The sequence below is a fragment of the Thunnus maccoyii genome, chromosome 15 (genome assembly GCF_910596095.1).
Source record: "Thunnus maccoyii chromosome 15, fThuMac1.1, whole genome shotgun sequence".
NCBI classification, from domain to species: Eukaryota; Metazoa; Chordata; class Actinopteri; order Scombriformes; family Scombridae; genus Thunnus; species Thunnus maccoyii.
This window is the reverse complement of record NC_056547.1, coordinates 2,250,839-2,265,846: the sequence shown is the minus strand read 5'-3', so window position 1 is coordinate 2,265,846 and position 15,008 is coordinate 2,250,839. Positions and strand designations below refer to the sequence as shown.

General features: G+C 36.6%; 3 protein-coding genes, 1 long non-coding RNA gene and 3 gene segments (V, D, J or C); 2 read left to right on the top strand and 5 right to left on the bottom strand.

Annotated features, from left to right (window-relative positions):
• The window catches only part of LOC121913208, an 899,212-nt gene that overhangs the window by 231,417 nt on the left and 652,787 nt on the right, over positions 1 to 15,008 (bottom strand).
• Positions 1 to 15,008, top strand: part of LOC121913212 — a 747,540-nt gene that overhangs the window by 90,348 nt on the left and 642,184 nt on the right.
• LOC121913210 overlaps positions 1 to 15,008 on the bottom strand; it is a 756,822-nt gene that overhangs the window by 103,106 nt on the left and 638,708 nt on the right.
• Positions 1 to 15,008, top strand: part of LOC121913183 (transcription initiation factor TFIID subunit 12-like) — a 133,199-nt gene that overhangs the window by 43,267 nt on the left and 74,924 nt on the right.
• Positions 3,232 to 5,225, bottom strand: LOC121913263. Its single transcript, XR_006100271.1, has 4 exons — positions 5,115 to 5,225; positions 4,501 to 4,569; positions 4,321 to 4,386; positions 3,232 to 3,397 (listed from the first exon to the last, which is right to left on the bottom strand). It is a non-coding gene; the product is annotated as an uncharacterized LOC121913263 (long non-coding RNA).
• LOC121913206 overlaps positions 6,411 to 15,008 on the bottom strand; it is a 36,082-nt gene continuing 27,484 nt past the window's right edge. Inside the window, exon 5 of one of the 2 annotated variants that reach the window (XM_042435914.1) lies at positions 6,411 to 6,531. In XM_042435914.1, coding sequence (XP_042291848.1) covers positions 6,458 to 6,531 — 74 coding nt within the window. In that variant the 3' untranslated portion in view covers positions 6,411 to 6,457. The remainder of the gene's footprint in view (positions 6,532 to 15,008) is intronic. The other variant, XM_042435915.1, reaches the window with a different exon arrangement.
• Positions 9,920 to 13,390, bottom strand: LOC121913211. The gene is made up of 3 exons (XM_042435921.1): positions 13,083 to 13,390; positions 11,826 to 12,101; positions 9,920 to 10,254 (listed from the first exon to the last, which is right to left on the bottom strand). The coding sequence occupies exons 1-3, from the start codon at positions 13,141 to 13,143 to the stop codon at positions 9,923 to 9,925; spliced, it is 669 nt and encodes a 222-aa protein (XP_042291855.1). The 5' UTR covers positions 13,144 to 13,390; the 3' UTR covers positions 9,920 to 9,922.

The following is a 15,008-nucleotide window of genomic DNA, read 5'->3' as shown; positions in this document are numbered from 1 at the left end:
ATTAGTAAATTGAAAACTCTTGATGAGTTTGTGTGTAAAACAAATTAATTTTCTAATTTCTAAAATCCAATATCGTGCATCCCTAGTTAAAAGTCTTTACTTTTCTAAAAACAGTCGTGATGAAAATAAGGAAATTAATTTGTTTTACACACAAACTCATCAAGAGTTTTCAATTTACTAATTGAAATTGAAGTGAATGGGTGCAAAACTTGCATGATTTTGTTGACACAGGTGTGAGCGAGACAGACGTCTCACCCTGCAGAAAATTTTCATCCTCACACCGTTGAGATTTGACTTTTCGCCATGACAGAGGAAGTTGCTATGACTTTATTGTAAATGCTCTAGTCTGCGCCAGACTTTACATGTTTGATAAGAGTCCTGGCCTGAACACGTCTATATGACAATATTCCATCAGTAATGCAAACTGGCTGAATAGCGCCCCCTACGAAGTTTCAACGAAGCAGCCCCAACAGCAGGCAAAATAGTGGACAAAGGAAGTGATGTTTATCTCCTTCTTGCACTGTCTGAAAACAGCCCAGGTCTAAAGACATCTACATGCCCGTGACAGAAGCCCTTCGATTGCACCGCAGCCTGACATGCGCAGAGGCGTGAGGGCCCGTTCATCTTGCAGCTTTAATTATATTATAAAACTGTAAATTAAAACAGGTGACAAGAAGAATTGCACATACTAATAGATTAATTTAAAAATTCCTTGCCTGCAGTGACGTTACAGCCCAGAACAAAGACTAACCGGCAGGTGTGGATGTTGACCCTCATCCTGACACAGACTGAAATGATTCAATATTCAGAATAATGTTTGACACATTGCTGTGTGGGCTGATAACAGGAAACTTATACTTGTTCCTGAAAAAAGAAAACCTCTTTCTCAACACCTCTCAGTGTCTTTTTATGGTGAAAGAATGCTAATGTTCCCTGGATCTGCGGCACATTTTACATGTTTACATCCTCACTTCCAAACTTCAGTTTATGTTCAAACACTGACATGTATTCATACGGACAGCAATCTGCCAAATCATAACCACACTGAAATACATCTATATTCAAACAAAAAACAAGATGTGCTGTCAGAAATAAAGCCCACTGAAAGCTGTTCCTGTAGATACACTGTAATACTCAGTGTTGAACCATGCATGAAACCAGTCCTAAAAAACTGTAACATAATTTATCATATATATATAATCTAAATTCAGTAACAACTAATTTAATGCTCTAGTAATGACAGACAAGCCTAACTGCTGAGCTGAATGTTTCATGCAGGTGCTCATTTATGCTGGATTACATGTTTATCCACAGTGATTGAATGAGTGAAACATTTCAGTGGTAAATGTCCACCTTTTCTGATCAGATCAGGCAAAACTGTGTCAGAAAACTGTTTCCACTGTAATTGCACTGAATGACACATCATGCTCTCCGTGATATCACAATTCTCTCCGCCCAGCGCTGCACTACAGATCACTGATGCAAGTGATTTCTACATCCTTCTCTATTTCCATGTATGTGCTTTGAAGTAAAGTTAATTCCTGTTCTTTATTTTTATTTTTTTGTTCTTATTTTTCTAAAGTTTTTACAATACTTTCTGACTAGATATTAGAGAAACGGCAGGAAGTCTACCTCATCATTCAGTCCTGGAGATTTAGTGGCTTTCAATGTCATAATCCAAAACATTTCTCGTTGAAGGAGTTTTTTAGTCTCTCGCTACCTCTTATATGATTAGGTATCACTTCAAGGGCAACAGCTTTCAAGGAAGAGGGGTTTCCATGTCCCGCTTGGTTGTAATGAACGCCCATAGGATAGTTTGGATTTTTTTGTGCAAATAGCAGTTTTATGTCCACCAAGTCTGTCTTCAAATCTCCTTTTTGTTCTCCCCACATAGAAAAAACCACAGGGACATTCATGACGGTATACCAGAAAGGAAGTGTTACGATTAGCAATGTGATTTACTTTATATGACTTATTGGTGAACACATCGACAAATCTGTCCATTTTGGAAATTTTGCCACAATGGCAACAGTTACCACAGGGGAAGTTGCCCACAGGTTTATGAAGCCAGGAAGTCTTTGGTGATAAACAGCTGTGGACCAGCTTGTCTTGTAAAGTGGGAGCCCATCTAGAGACAAAGGTGGGAGGTTCAGCAAACAATTTCTGCAGTTTGTAATATATTCCATTTGCATATGATGATGTTAAGGATCTGAGCAGACTGTTTGCTGTAAGTCGACACAAGGTAAGTATTTTAACTATGCGATGGTTTTTGTTTTTTGAATAAGAGGCTCTTCCTATCCATTGATTTAGCAAGGTGTGATGTTTCCAGATCCTCATGTTTATACCCCCGCTCTGCAAACTATAGCCTCATTTCTGCAGATTTTAGATCAAAGTTCTCCTCTTGATTACAGATGTGTCGAAGACGCTGAAATTGTCCAAACAGGATGTTACTGATAAGGTCGGGGGAGATGGAAACATTTAATATGATGAGACCGGACAGTAGGTTGTTTTCTTACTTTCTGGGTCATAACTCTTCATGTTTAGAATGTGGTCTATATAAAGATGTAGAGACAGAGAAAAGAAAGGACATTATACATCAGTAAATGGTGAATTCAACAGAATATATGTTGAAAAAAAATCTTCTTTTTTGTGATCCAGGTGTTTAGAAGACTCTGAGGATTCTGGAAATGCATTCAGAATTGAGGGTTGTCAAACCCCCATCTGAAGTTTGCCTCGTATTTATTCTTCACAAAAGGCTGCGCTTGTCTCTGTGACTCGAATGAAATGCAACACATGAGAGGCACAGACTGGGGCTAGGTTTCAGTTGTCAAAAACAAGTTATAAATAAAGAAATAGTAAATGTGGATATCAAAAGCATCATAACTGTAAAAAAAATAGAGTTTCATTTTCAGTATCAGTTCCTGAATGATATGAAAAAAGGAAAAGAAGTGCTGTGAACCAGCAAAAATCGAAACAGAATAGACCTCTGGTGTACTGTACAAGTGTTTATTCATAAATCAACATGAAAAACAGTTCAACTCAAACAAAGCAACAAAGGACACGAAAGCATTTTGTTTTCTGGTGGTTTTTTAACTTTTTTTTTAAACACAACATCTATTAAAAATAAACATTCAAAGGTTTTCATTCTAAAGGATTGCAGGAATACAATAAAATAGAATATAGTCCCATTGAAACAGTTTTAATCTTCACGTACAAAACTGAGGAATAAGCATTTTTTTCGTTCCAGTTGTTTGCAACAAACAACTCTTTCAGAAGTATATTTTTACCTGACAGAAGCTAAATGTTTATGTAAAACTATGCAGGTATTGGTCATTGTTCTCAAGCACTTTGGGTTTCTTCAGTAAGGAATACGTCCGGTCATTCAGCTGCGGTGTACCTGTGTATTGAGATGAAGAATTACAAACAGGCAACTGAATTCATGACAGGGAAAATTACTACCATCTGCTTCCTATCAGATACATTTGTCCAATTACTGATAAGACAAAGATCAGAAAAAAGAAAAACTGAAAAATGTAAAGAAAAGCTGTGAAGGCCAAACCAAAAATAAGAAACTCAAACCAAAATACAGTCAGCACAGGCCTGCTGAGGCTGTTATTTTGGATGCAAATCACATTTCTTTCACGTTCTAGCTCTATGTCAGATTTTGGAGACATAATAATTTTGGGTTGCTGTTATTGTTTTTTTGAGTTTTTATCAAGCGGCAACCTCCGGGGCTGAAAAATGAAGCCAATGTGGAAGTGCCAAAAACTGCAGTTCCCTGAACATCCATTTGAGGCTCCAAAAGCGATTCAATCCCCATAGACCCCCATGTTAAAATGCCCAACTTTACAGCAGAAATAAACATGTTTACAGCCTGGTACTTCATGACAACTGCACAGGGGGTGATTTTATATCTCACCCGTTTAAATTTTATTAAGCCGTAAAGTTATGCATAATGAAGCACATTTGAGTGACAAGCCCACCAGCCACTAGGTGGCTTGTTTCAGCCATTTGGCCCGCCTCTTTGCCCAATTTTGATTGGCTGGGAGTTAGGCAGCGTCACGCACTGCCAAGATGGCGACGGCCGGAGCGGCTCACTTTGAGCTTCAAAACCGCTCTTCAGAAACCAACGGGTGACGTCACAGTAACTATGTCCATATTTTTATACACTCTATGGTTTTTATTAACAGACAGAATTTATTCCATACGATATGCCTTTTTACACTTGTGTTTCATGGTGCTTTGATTGTTAAAAACTTCCTTATATACAAGGTAACACATTAATATCATCCAACTCGAAATGAAGAACCAATGATTTACCTGTTTTATTACCATCAGGCAAAGGGTCGGTAATCATGGAATACGGCGACTCAGTTAGATATGTGTCTGTAAGAAGAAAGAAAAGATAATTAATATATGAAACGTGTAAGCAGAAATATATCTCTAGAATCTTTGATTCAACTGTAAAACTGTAAATGTTGATGACAGTTCAGGCTTTACCGGTCTTGTTTCCCATTGGTGGAAGATCAGGGATGGTGCAATATGTGGGTTCATTTTGGTATGATCCACCTATTAAAACATTTACCAACAAACATTTATTATAAAGAACTAACTGACCTTTTACGCCACAGGTATTAATACTTTATTCCAACTTTTGAGCAGGCTGTCAACATCAGTGACCAATAAGTTGATGACCCAATGAAAAGGCATTTTCAAGTAAAGGCCTTTGCACTCCATGTCCAAATTTTTCCAATGTGCTTTTGAACACATCCTCTGACAAATGTGTGGTAAAACCAGAACCCTTGTCCACTCAGTTTGTTGCATTTTTTAACAAAATTATGAGTCTGCAGCTATGCTAGAAGCTCTCTGAGGCTGTACTTTGAGTTAACATCAACATGCTAACATGCTCACAAGGTTGACATGCTGATTTGGTGTGTTAGCATGCTAAACTTAGCTGATTAGCACAATGTACAGCTGAAGCTGATGGGAATGTTGGGAGTTTTTCAAGAATGTGGTCATAAAGTCTTGGACAAATTGAAGTTTTGCACTTGTGATGTTGCTAGACAAGAAGTCTGGCAAACCATCCAATAGATGTTCCAATCAAAAACTATAACCTGATGGTGGCGCTAGTCAAAAAGTGAGAAGATCATCAAACTCAGGCTTCATCCTCTGGAAAACATGAATGTCTGTTCCAACTTTGATGGCGATCCATTCAGTAGTTTATGAGATATTTCAGTCTGGATCAACATGGCCATCCCCTGAAGCCATGCTGCAGAAAATTCCTAACTCAACAAGCACATCCAGACTGCAGGAGATCCGACAGCTAGCTACTGAAAAAATAATAAAGGTCATTGCACTTATCAAAGGAAAAAATATCTAAATGTTATGTCATAATTGTGACATCCGTAACATGACTCAGCATCTCATACAAGATCAGTACGTCATCATTACAAGAAAACCGTCTTTGAACAGTTCGCTACATTTTCATTCAGCTCACCAACAAAACACAGCCATTAGCATTTTGGCTAAAACTCTGTACGCTGCCTCTTAACTGATTCAACCACCACAATAACCTGCAACAGTTCCTGTAGCTACACAGATTAGATAAGCCACATCTCTCACTTACGAGAGCAGTATTTCGTAATTACAAGAGAAAGATCTCACAATTACAAGTTAATGAGTCATAGTTATGAGATAAGTCCACCATTTTTCTTCATTGATGAATGCAGGACAGTTCTGTACAAGTGTGTGCACTGTCCAAAGATACACTCAAAAAACACCAAAATTTCGACAGTTTGGTGTCAAAGGTGGCAGGAAAATGTTTGATCATTTACCTGAGAAAGTCCCCAGGCAGTATTCAGCTGATGGGCCGCCAGAGCTTTCCACACCTGCCAGAAAAGAAGTGAAAAGAAGATCACTAAATTTGATGTTTAAGGTAAGGTAGTATCTTATTGCTTGTTTTGTAAAACAGAAAAACAGAAATGCATTTTTGTGTATGAAGATATAAAATAATGGAAAATAATGTTCAAATAGATGATAAAACATCTTAATTTTGGTTTAAGTGACATAAAACAGCCTCAGAGATATGACTACTTGTTATGGCTCCTATCTTTATTTGGATTACAGTAAGAAACTGAGTTGCACCTCAGGAAACAGATAAGAAATATGTTTATTGCGCAGCAGATTAATTATTTTTTGAGTAAGATGGTGAGGAGAGTCTTTGAGAAGCTTTTAAGAAGCTGTGGAAGCTTATAATGATATATACTGTATGAACTGTGTCTTATAATGCTACAAGTTCCCCTCTGAAGACTACAAGCAGTTATAGTCGAATGACCTCAGTGTCACTATAGTGACAGTGCATGAATGCAGGCACAGTAAGCACAGCGTAGGATTTAATTTTAGATCAGCCTCAATCATAATAGAAAGAGGAAGTTGTCATTTTAAAAAGAAACACTTCTCATTTCTCACGCTTTGTAGGGTTCAACCCTTCATCTCGTATCTCGTCATAGATGTGGTGTCTTTCTTCAGTCCCTGCAGAAAGGAGAACAAATTAGTGAATAACCTAATTATTACTGAATAATCACTGATTATCTGCTTTAAACTCTGATGACAAACAGGCTGACTTTGATACCATTAGTTTTCATTTTTATAAAGTAATCAGTGAATTTCATCTGTGTATGGAAGTGAAGGGCAACCGGCAAAAAATGTTCTGAGATTAAATCAAAAGTCTAAAATTAAAGTCAAAATTCTGACATGAAAGCTGATTATTTAATTTATAAAATTCTGAACATTTTCTAAGAGAGACATCAAATAAGAAATACATTTAAAATTTAAAAAGTAAATAAACTGTACTATGAGTGAGGTATAAGTAAATGTTAAGTAATTATCATTTTGCATGTTGTGATAAAAACACTGTATATCTGTTAAAAAAGGTATAATTCATGTTAATGTGCTGCAATCATATATCCTGTAAGAATGCCTTTTGTTTATTGTTAAATTATGAACATTTAATTTACGAGCACATCTTTCTTGTATTCATCAAAATTTAGTGTGATTGTAAATTTCCAGGTCAGACTTCATTTACCTCGTCTTTTACACCTCCGAGCACAGTAGACAGTGATGATGATGATGAGGACGAGGTGGAAGGAAACAACTATCCCCACCACCAAACCAAGAGGTTGTTTCTGATCTTTAGTGAGAGACAAAGTAAAAGTTCAACACAAACATCCCGACATGATATGTGTTATATACAGTACAGCAGCTGGCTGCACCAGCTAATCAAAAATCCATCACTAAGTTTGTGTGTGAAGTTCTTCTACTAACTACTAACTAGTTTCAGTTTTTAGTAAATCAGGTTGCACCATTAACTGTTAGAAATGTTTTATCTAGTGAACATTTAATGTGTAAATCGATAGCAAGGAAACATCTGTAGTGCCATCTAATAGCTGTGAAGTGTGAGGGGCCGCTGGTTCCACAAGTGTTTTTCCGGTTTTCAAAATTTTCTTTAAACGATCTCCTCGATGTTACTGAACATAGAAACTCAGGACTCTCCTGGATAAATGAATGATCCTACAGGTTTATATTCTGACCACCGGTTTACAGTATTTACACTTAGTTTTGTCTGTGATTTTGGTGGACGGCTAAGAATACTACAATACCCATGAGCCTCAGCTGCTGTTGCTATGGAGAAGAAGCCTTTGGCTCTGTAGATTGTAAAATCAATTTGTCAACACTGAAATCTTTGGCTTCTGCCTGCTGTTAGCAGTGCACATGAGTGGATTTTAAGCTCAGTGATTGGCTGTTTCTTGCAGAAATGCACTTTGGGAGTCGTAGTTAACTTCTACCCTGAAATGTTTATGTACACAGTCGACTTTTTATCTCTAATTGTTCATCTTTTTTCTGGTGATTTAACCATCCAAGCAGTAGAAGTGCTCAGTGTAACATTGTCTGTGAGAAAAATGAACAGAATTTTTACCTCCGGAACCAGGAACGCCAAAAATATCTCCTCTAATTTCGCAACTCTATGAGAAACAGCCAACTATGTAAACAGGAAGTGACTATAGCATCATGAGCTGTAACATAACTTCCAACAATAACAGTTTTAGGAGCCAAAAGATAAAATAAACTGAACTGTGAATCATTTTTCAATGTAGGTGTGACACAACGAAAACCACCTGAATGTTGAGCATGTTGTGTGCTCGACTTCCTACATTGAAACTGTAGTTTCACTTGAACACAGTGTTAAAACTTTCCCAGGCTCTTATATCTGTATCTGTTTGTTTAATTACTGCATTTAAAGTGTTTTCTGTTGTTTTGTTCTTCTTTGAGTTCTTGTCTCTGGGCTCTCAGATTGATAAAAGCTTTTAAACAGTTTAACAATTCAACATTTAGATCTGTTTCATTTTACTCATTTTCTTTTCAGGTTTCTTGATGTGACTTATTTATTGCAGTCATACCTGTGTTTGTAGCTGTTGGTGATGTTGTAGAAGTTGCTGTAGGTGATGTTGATTCTTCATCATCATCTGTGCAGAATAGAGAAAATATATATTACAGGGCAGAAAATGTATTTTACTACAGCTAACTGTTTACAGAATGTCACAAAATGATTCAGTTTTTGAAAAAGTAACAACGCTACTTTAATATTTGTGCTGAGTCAGCAACAGTTCAAGTTCTAACAACAAAATCCGCCTGAATGTTGAGCATGTTGTGTGCTCGACTTCCCACATTGAAACTGTAGTTTCACTTGAACACAGTGTTAAAACTTTCCCAGGCTCTTATATCTATATCTGTTTGTTTAATTACTGCGTTTAAAGTGTTTTCTGCTGTTTTGTTCGTTTAGATCGATCACCTTTAATCAGTTTAATTTAACATTTAGATCTGTTTCATCTTACTCTCCCCCTCCTCTGATGTTGGTTTTGGTGGTGCTGGTGCAGTTGTTGTTGTTGTTGGTGGTGGTGCTGGTGCTGGTGCAGTTGTTGTTATTGTTGCTGTAGTTGTAGTTGAGGTTGTTGGTGGTGGTGCTGGTGCAGTTGTTGTTGCTGTAGTTGTTGTCGGTGGTGTCCTGTTTGCTTCTGTGTGAGATGGAGGAAATAGATATAACAGAGCAGCAAAAGACATTTTACCACAGAAAGTTATGAAATCATTCATCAGTATTGAAACAGGAAATAGGCGATGGCCAGTTTTGTGGTGAGTTATCAAGCAGAGCAAATGTTCTCATGACTTAAACCACTTGAATGTTGAGGATATTGTTTCTGTTTAATTTGAAGCAGCATTAAAGTTTCTCTCTTATTTGAACTGGTCATATTTGTTATTGTTCAGCCTTGTGTGTCGTTATATTTCTGCATATAACTCTCTGTAACACCAGGCTAGCTGTTTCCTTCTGTTTCCAGTCTTTATGCTAAGCTAAGCTAACCGGCTGCTGGCTGTAGCTTCATGTTTAATGGACAGATATGAATGTGGTATCGATCTAAGTGGTGGTACCAGTTTTTCCTTTCATTTGTCACCCGTCTGTATTTTACATATACAGAATATACGTTGCCTGTAAAAAGTTTTCACCCCTCTTGGAATTTTACATGTCTTTTCACACCCATCAATAGAAAATACTCTTATGTGTCAAAGTAGAAACAGATCTCTACAAAGTGATCTAAATTAATTACAAATATAAATACATCATCTGTTTTATTTGTAAAATATAGATCTGGAAAGACACTTGTAACTATCACATTCAAATAAATGTAGTGGAGTAAAAAGTACAATATTCTCCTCTGAGATCTAGCGGACAGGAAGTAGAAAGTAACATCAAATGGTTCCTAAAACTGTATTTAAGTAAATGTACTTAGTTACATTCCACCACTGGTTGATCTTCTCTTCTAACTCTCAGTAAGAAAGTTCAACATGTTAATAAATTTACCAAAATGTCAGATTATTCCTTTAAATAACTTCTTCTCTGTGCTTTACCTGCCTTCATATTTTTGTGTGTGTCTTTGAGTTCTTGTGTCTCACCTCTCTCAGACTGATCACCTTTGGTCACAGTTAGATTTGCAGCTGGTTTTCCATCACAGTAGTACAGTCCAGAGTCACCAGGCTGCACGTCTGGTATATTCAGATACTTGTCAACAGCTGAAAAATGAGGCCTGATTTGTTGTTGTTTTCCAGCAATCTCTCTGGTCCATGTTGGAACATGTGACCCTCCAACAACATCAGGACATGTCAGAGTGACGTTGGACTTCTCTGCAATACTGACTATTGTTGTTCCTGTGAGCAACAAACATTAAGTTAGTAAAAACCAAGATTCATGTTTTATAACATGCCATCATAAACACATGTATTCATGATAAAGTCAGTGACACATGGAAGAGTTTTGTTCCAAAACAAGATTTTCTTTGATAAACTAACTTCTGTTTCTACACAAAGTGGAGAATTGTTACAGTCACTAAAAGTTCTCTTACTGTATTGATACCTAACTTAAAGCTGCACTAATATATTGGCTGATATCAGCTTATCAGACTGTTTGTGTCGGCCACTAATTAACAGAAACATCAGTACAGAAATATGACAGATAAATAAAGGTTTGAGGTCATTTAGAAACAGTTTCTGCACTGATGAGTTTATTTTTACGCTGCAAAGTGTCCTGTGCAGAACACACTGTGATCACACTTTGAAGTGATGCTTATTGAAAATGTTATAATCTTAAACCAGCAGTCAGGTGTCCATATGAACAGTGAAAGAGGTTTTCCTCGCTGTAATCATTCCTCCTGTTCATACTGGATATTAAAAGATCCTTCAAATGTGCTTTCAATGGAAGTGATGGAGGCCAAAATCCACAGTGTGTCCACACAGTCATTTAAAAGTCTCTGTGAAGCTTCTATTCAGCTTCAGCAGTCTGAGTTAGTCATATCAAGTGGATATCTGACACATTTACAGTCTTTTTAGCATCAAATTCCCTCTTTGTGTTTCCTCGGACAGTGTTTCCCTGTTGAGCTGCAGGTGGAAGTATAGTAACAAAAACAGGAACTTTGGCACTAAAAAGAATATAACATTGAAAGATATCTACTTGATTTGACTCATTTGGACGCTGAAGCTTCATATTAGATTCAGATAAACTTTTAAATACATTTTGCACAGAAGGAGGACTGTGGATTTTGTCCTCCATCACTTCCATTGTAAGGTCATTATGAAGGGATCTTCTAATGGTCAGTATGAACAGGAGGAATGATTACAACAAGAAAAACAGCTTTAATGTTCATTTGAGCTCCTGACTGTTGGTTATAAGTTCCTAAATGAGGTTTTAGAGAAAAGGACTTAATTCAGTTCAGTTTGTTTCCTGTGTGACTCTACATGAACAAGACGACCTGTTCCTTTAAAAGGAAAAGAACAATAGAAATGACGTATTAGAGAACTTTAAAAAGATATTTTTCTTCACTGACCATAAAAAGCTGTTTATTAATTTACCACAAACAAAGTAAAACACATCACATAAAAAAATCAAATAAAATGATTAACGTATAAAAATACACAGAAATATTTAAGTAACTACAGTAAGAAGTTAATGTTATAAATTAATTGGGCCTCTATTCTTAACAGTCAGTGTGAAATTAAAACCTGGTTTTGAGTTATGAAAGTAATAAGTAATGATGATGTTGTTTCTTACAATATATTTGTTATTGAAGTTAAAACCACATTTACCTTTGAAATGCATCATTTCATAAATATGTCAATGTATATATTTAATCACAGTTTAGAAAATGAAAAGTGAAGCACAGAGACGAGACTTTGAAACAGGAAGAAACAGGAAGCAGAACAACTTTGACAGAGTTTGATGTTACCTGATGGGATCACCGTCAGTTCCACAGCTGATTCATTATTACACAAGTATTTTCCAGAGTCTGAGACAGCAACTCTAGAGATGTGCAGTGACTTATCTGCTATTGAACCATATCGTTTGTGGGGGTCATTGAATCTTTGCTCTCTGTCACCATCAACTATAAATATGTTAACTGTGTTTCCATTAATCTCTCTGCTCCACGTCACTTTACCCTCCACAGAGTGAGAACAACGCAGAGAGACTTGTTGCTCCTCTTTGACTACTTGATGGATTATTTCTGCAAAAGAAACACAGTTTACAAGAACTAAACATCCATTTTCAGAATGTCAACATTTCTAATATTGCAAAGAACTGAAAAGTTGTTTTCCATCAGAGTCAGAATCACATTTAACTGTCGAGTGCAAACTGCTAATCATGAAAAACATGAAGACCTTAAAGCATTACTGCACTTCACTTTTAACTTCTTACTTAACATCATTCACACCATCAGCTAATGTGTATATTGTTATATACAGTCACAATGCTGCATCCTGACATGTGGTTTTGTGTGTGTGCACGTTTGTGCACCACCGTCTTTTGTCACTGTGTGAGTTTGTGGATATTTCAGATCATATATGTAGATTTTAAACACTTGTTTACATTATCTCTTTTCACCTTCATGTTACTATTCATTCTCTTTTTACTATCAGTAATAATATTTGCTTTTTAATATGTTTATTTATATGGTTGTAGTGTATGTTATATATAATATAATATGTATATATACAGTATATATATAAGATCTTTGTTTTTGATCTCCTTTTCATCTTTATTACTATTTCTATCTTTAATCTTAGCAGCTATAAGCTAATCTAGGAGGGCCTAAACTGCATTTCACTGCACATTGTATTGTTTGTTTTGTGTACGTGACCAATAAACAACTTTGAACTTGATTTATTCAAATACATGAATATGACAATGAACCTGAACGTGTTTCAACAAATCACTAAAATCTCTATAAAATACTTTATACATCAGCTAAATTCACTGTATGGAGAAACTGACCTTTACCTTCAGACTACGATATGAACAATATGTAAAATACTGGAAACAATGGACAACATACTTTATATGTGTCTATAAGATGTATCATGCTGCACTCTTTTAGCCTGAAAACACCAGTAAAAATAAAGAGTTGCACCACATTCATCACTCACTCTATGACATGAACAAACATGAACATTATTATTAAAGCTGATGAAAAAGAGTAAATTCTTACCTGCTGTCACATTACAGCCCAGAACTAAAGCTAACAGGCAGCTGCAGATGTTCATCCTCATCCTCCAACAGACTGAACCACAATGAACAGAGACAGTTTCTATCTGAGAGAAGAACAGGAACTCAGTGTATACGTGTGTTCATCTGACTTTAAAGGCTGCACTCTCACTTCTTCAGTGTCTGTCTTTCACTTTCTTTCTTTCGTTGTGGTTAATGAACACTGATGAGGAAACTCTAGTGTGAACAGTGTGATCATGTTTCACACGGACAGTTCCAGGACATGAAAGTAACTCAAATGACTTTATTACATATTAGTTATTATTGTTTTTAAACTGAGACTGAGAGACTTAAAGTTTTACTCGCTGATATTTTTAGTTTTTTTAGTTTTAATGTGTGTGTGTGTGTGTGTGTGTGTGTGTGTGTGTGTGTGTGTGTGTGTGTGTGGTGGTTGTTTTGTGTGAATGAACTGTCCTCTTGTGATCTTGTATGTATGTAATTTGTTCTCAGGTCGCTTGCTGAAGAGATTTTGGTCTCAATGTGATTTCCTGAACAGATAAAGATGAACTAACTAACAAATTAGATCCACAGATCTTTTAAAAAAATGTTTCATTTTTTTAATTTTAGAAAAGTGAGGACACAGAGAAGCAGAACAACAACAACAACAACAGCAGGAGAAGGACATCCCCGCGTCAGTGCAGTCCATGAGGTTTCCTGCAGATGAGAAAGCACAAAGAACTCTGGGGAAGAAGTTTTAGTCTTCATGAACTTCTGAGAACAATATCTGGCTCTTTATCTCATCACCATTGAAAGACTAACGAGCAGGTCAAAGAAACTCAAACTAATCAACTTAAAATCATCGACAGACAGGTGATCTGTGGGAAATGCAGTTAGAAACAGTGACTGATGTTTAGCAAAAAAAATAGATCACATTTTTAAAAAGAAACTCAACAACCAAAAGAAAAAAAACTGAACAATGAGAGCTGCCAAAGAAAGAAGAAACCAAACCACCACATTCTGGGTGAACACAGTCCGAGACAGATGCAGCTGAACTTTCCAGCCAGATATCTAACCACACAGAGACCACTCGAGCACAGAAGCTGTTCAGCAGCAACCATATATCTTGATTTAGAGGAAACATGACGTGCTTCCTGCATGACAAACCTCTCGGTGAGGGGACATTTTTTCTAATCTCAAGAACTTTAATCTGATCTGGTGTCATAACAGAGAAGCAGTGACACTGATGCAGGCGGTCGGGTCACTAATGCTAAATACAGACACACTGATGGTGTTTTCACAATATCACAGAAAAACTGCTTTTGTGTGCGTCTTCATCATTGTGTTTGTGGTTTGTTGCAACAGCTCTGCGCAGGTGCACCAAAAGATCAAATGTGTTGAACTTTGACCCCAGTTGAACTAACCTTTGTAGATGCTGTTGACCACTGCTTGAACTGAAAGATGGACTCAAGACAAATTACTTTTGTTTTTGAATTTCCAGAACTGGACAATAACGAACCCGACCTCATATCAAGACCAGACAAAAAATATATTTGCTTGGTGAAATATCATCATGCAGATGTTGCCTTGTTTGGGACTGTCTCATCCACTGTGTGGGAGACAGAGAGCTCAATCAAATTATCCAATGTCCTTATTTTCAACAATCATTGCTTTGCAGCAAAACACTTAACTCTGAACCAGGAAACAAGGTGGTACAATAGAGTAAAAAGGAAATCACACATAGAACATAAAGCAGAAATGACTCATACATAAGTTTATTAATAATTGGTGCACAAAAATAGAAATAGGGAAGGGTGTGGAACTCTTGTCATTGGTGTTTCAATAACTGAGACCACGCCGAGAACATTAGATTTCAATAGTTTAATTGAGATAATGAAAGAGAGCTGATATGTTGATGGATGGGTTGGAGAAC

What these genes read in the sequence shown, in the direction of transcription:
- LOC121913211 (XM_042435921.1), bottom strand. Translation starts at nt 13,143, where the DNA reads ATGAGGATGAACATCTGCAGCTGCCTGTTAGCTTTAGTTCTGGGCTGT. An exon ending in GGGCTGTAATGTGACAGCAG is followed by an intron (nt 12,102 to 13,082) that starts GTAAGAATTTAC and finishes TTTCTTTTGCAG; the next exon opens with AAATAATCCATCAAGTAGTC. An exon ending in ACTGACGGTGATCCCATCAG is followed by an intron (nt 10,255 to 11,825) that starts GTAACATCAAAC and finishes TGTTGCTCACAG; the next exon opens with GAACAACAATAGTCAGTATT.